Raw genomic sequence first — 277 nt, forward strand, 5'->3', positions numbered from 1 at the left:
ACATTTTGTCTATCTCTATGATATCACAGACCCCGTATACTGCAGGCTGCTCAGGCCAGCTACGCCCTCGACGCCAGCAGCAGCAGCAGCAGCTGCTGCTGCTGCTGCTGCTAGTGCCACTCCGCTGCTGCTGCAGCAGCAGCAGCAGCAGCAAGACTGGAAACATCTCGGGTCGCCGTTCTACGTGCTGCTGCTGCAGGCACTGCATGCAGCAGCTGCAGCACGAAGGTCGCGTCCTGCCTCTGCCCTTGAATCTGAACGAACTGCAGCAACAGCA

At 59.2% G+C, this 277-nt stretch overlaps 1 protein-coding gene across 1 annotated transcript in view; it reads left to right on the forward strand.

Moving 5' to 3' along the window:
• EMH_0051060 (uncharacterized protein) overlaps nt 1-277 on the forward strand; it is a gene marked incomplete at both ends in the record, with an annotated part of 7,810 nt that overhangs the window by 407 nt on the left and 7,126 nt on the right. The window contains one exon of the mRNA XM_013496714.1: nt 1-228. Within this exon, the coding sequence (XP_013352168.1) occupies nt 1-228 (228 nt within the window). The remainder of the gene's footprint in view (nt 229-277) is intronic.

Source organism: Eimeria mitis, genomic scaffold (genome assembly GCF_000499745.2).
Source record: "Eimeria mitis Houghton genomic scaffold, Emh_scaff2254, whole genome shotgun sequence".
NCBI lineage: Eukaryota > Apicomplexa > Conoidasida > Eucoccidiorida > Eimeriidae > Eimeria > Eimeria mitis.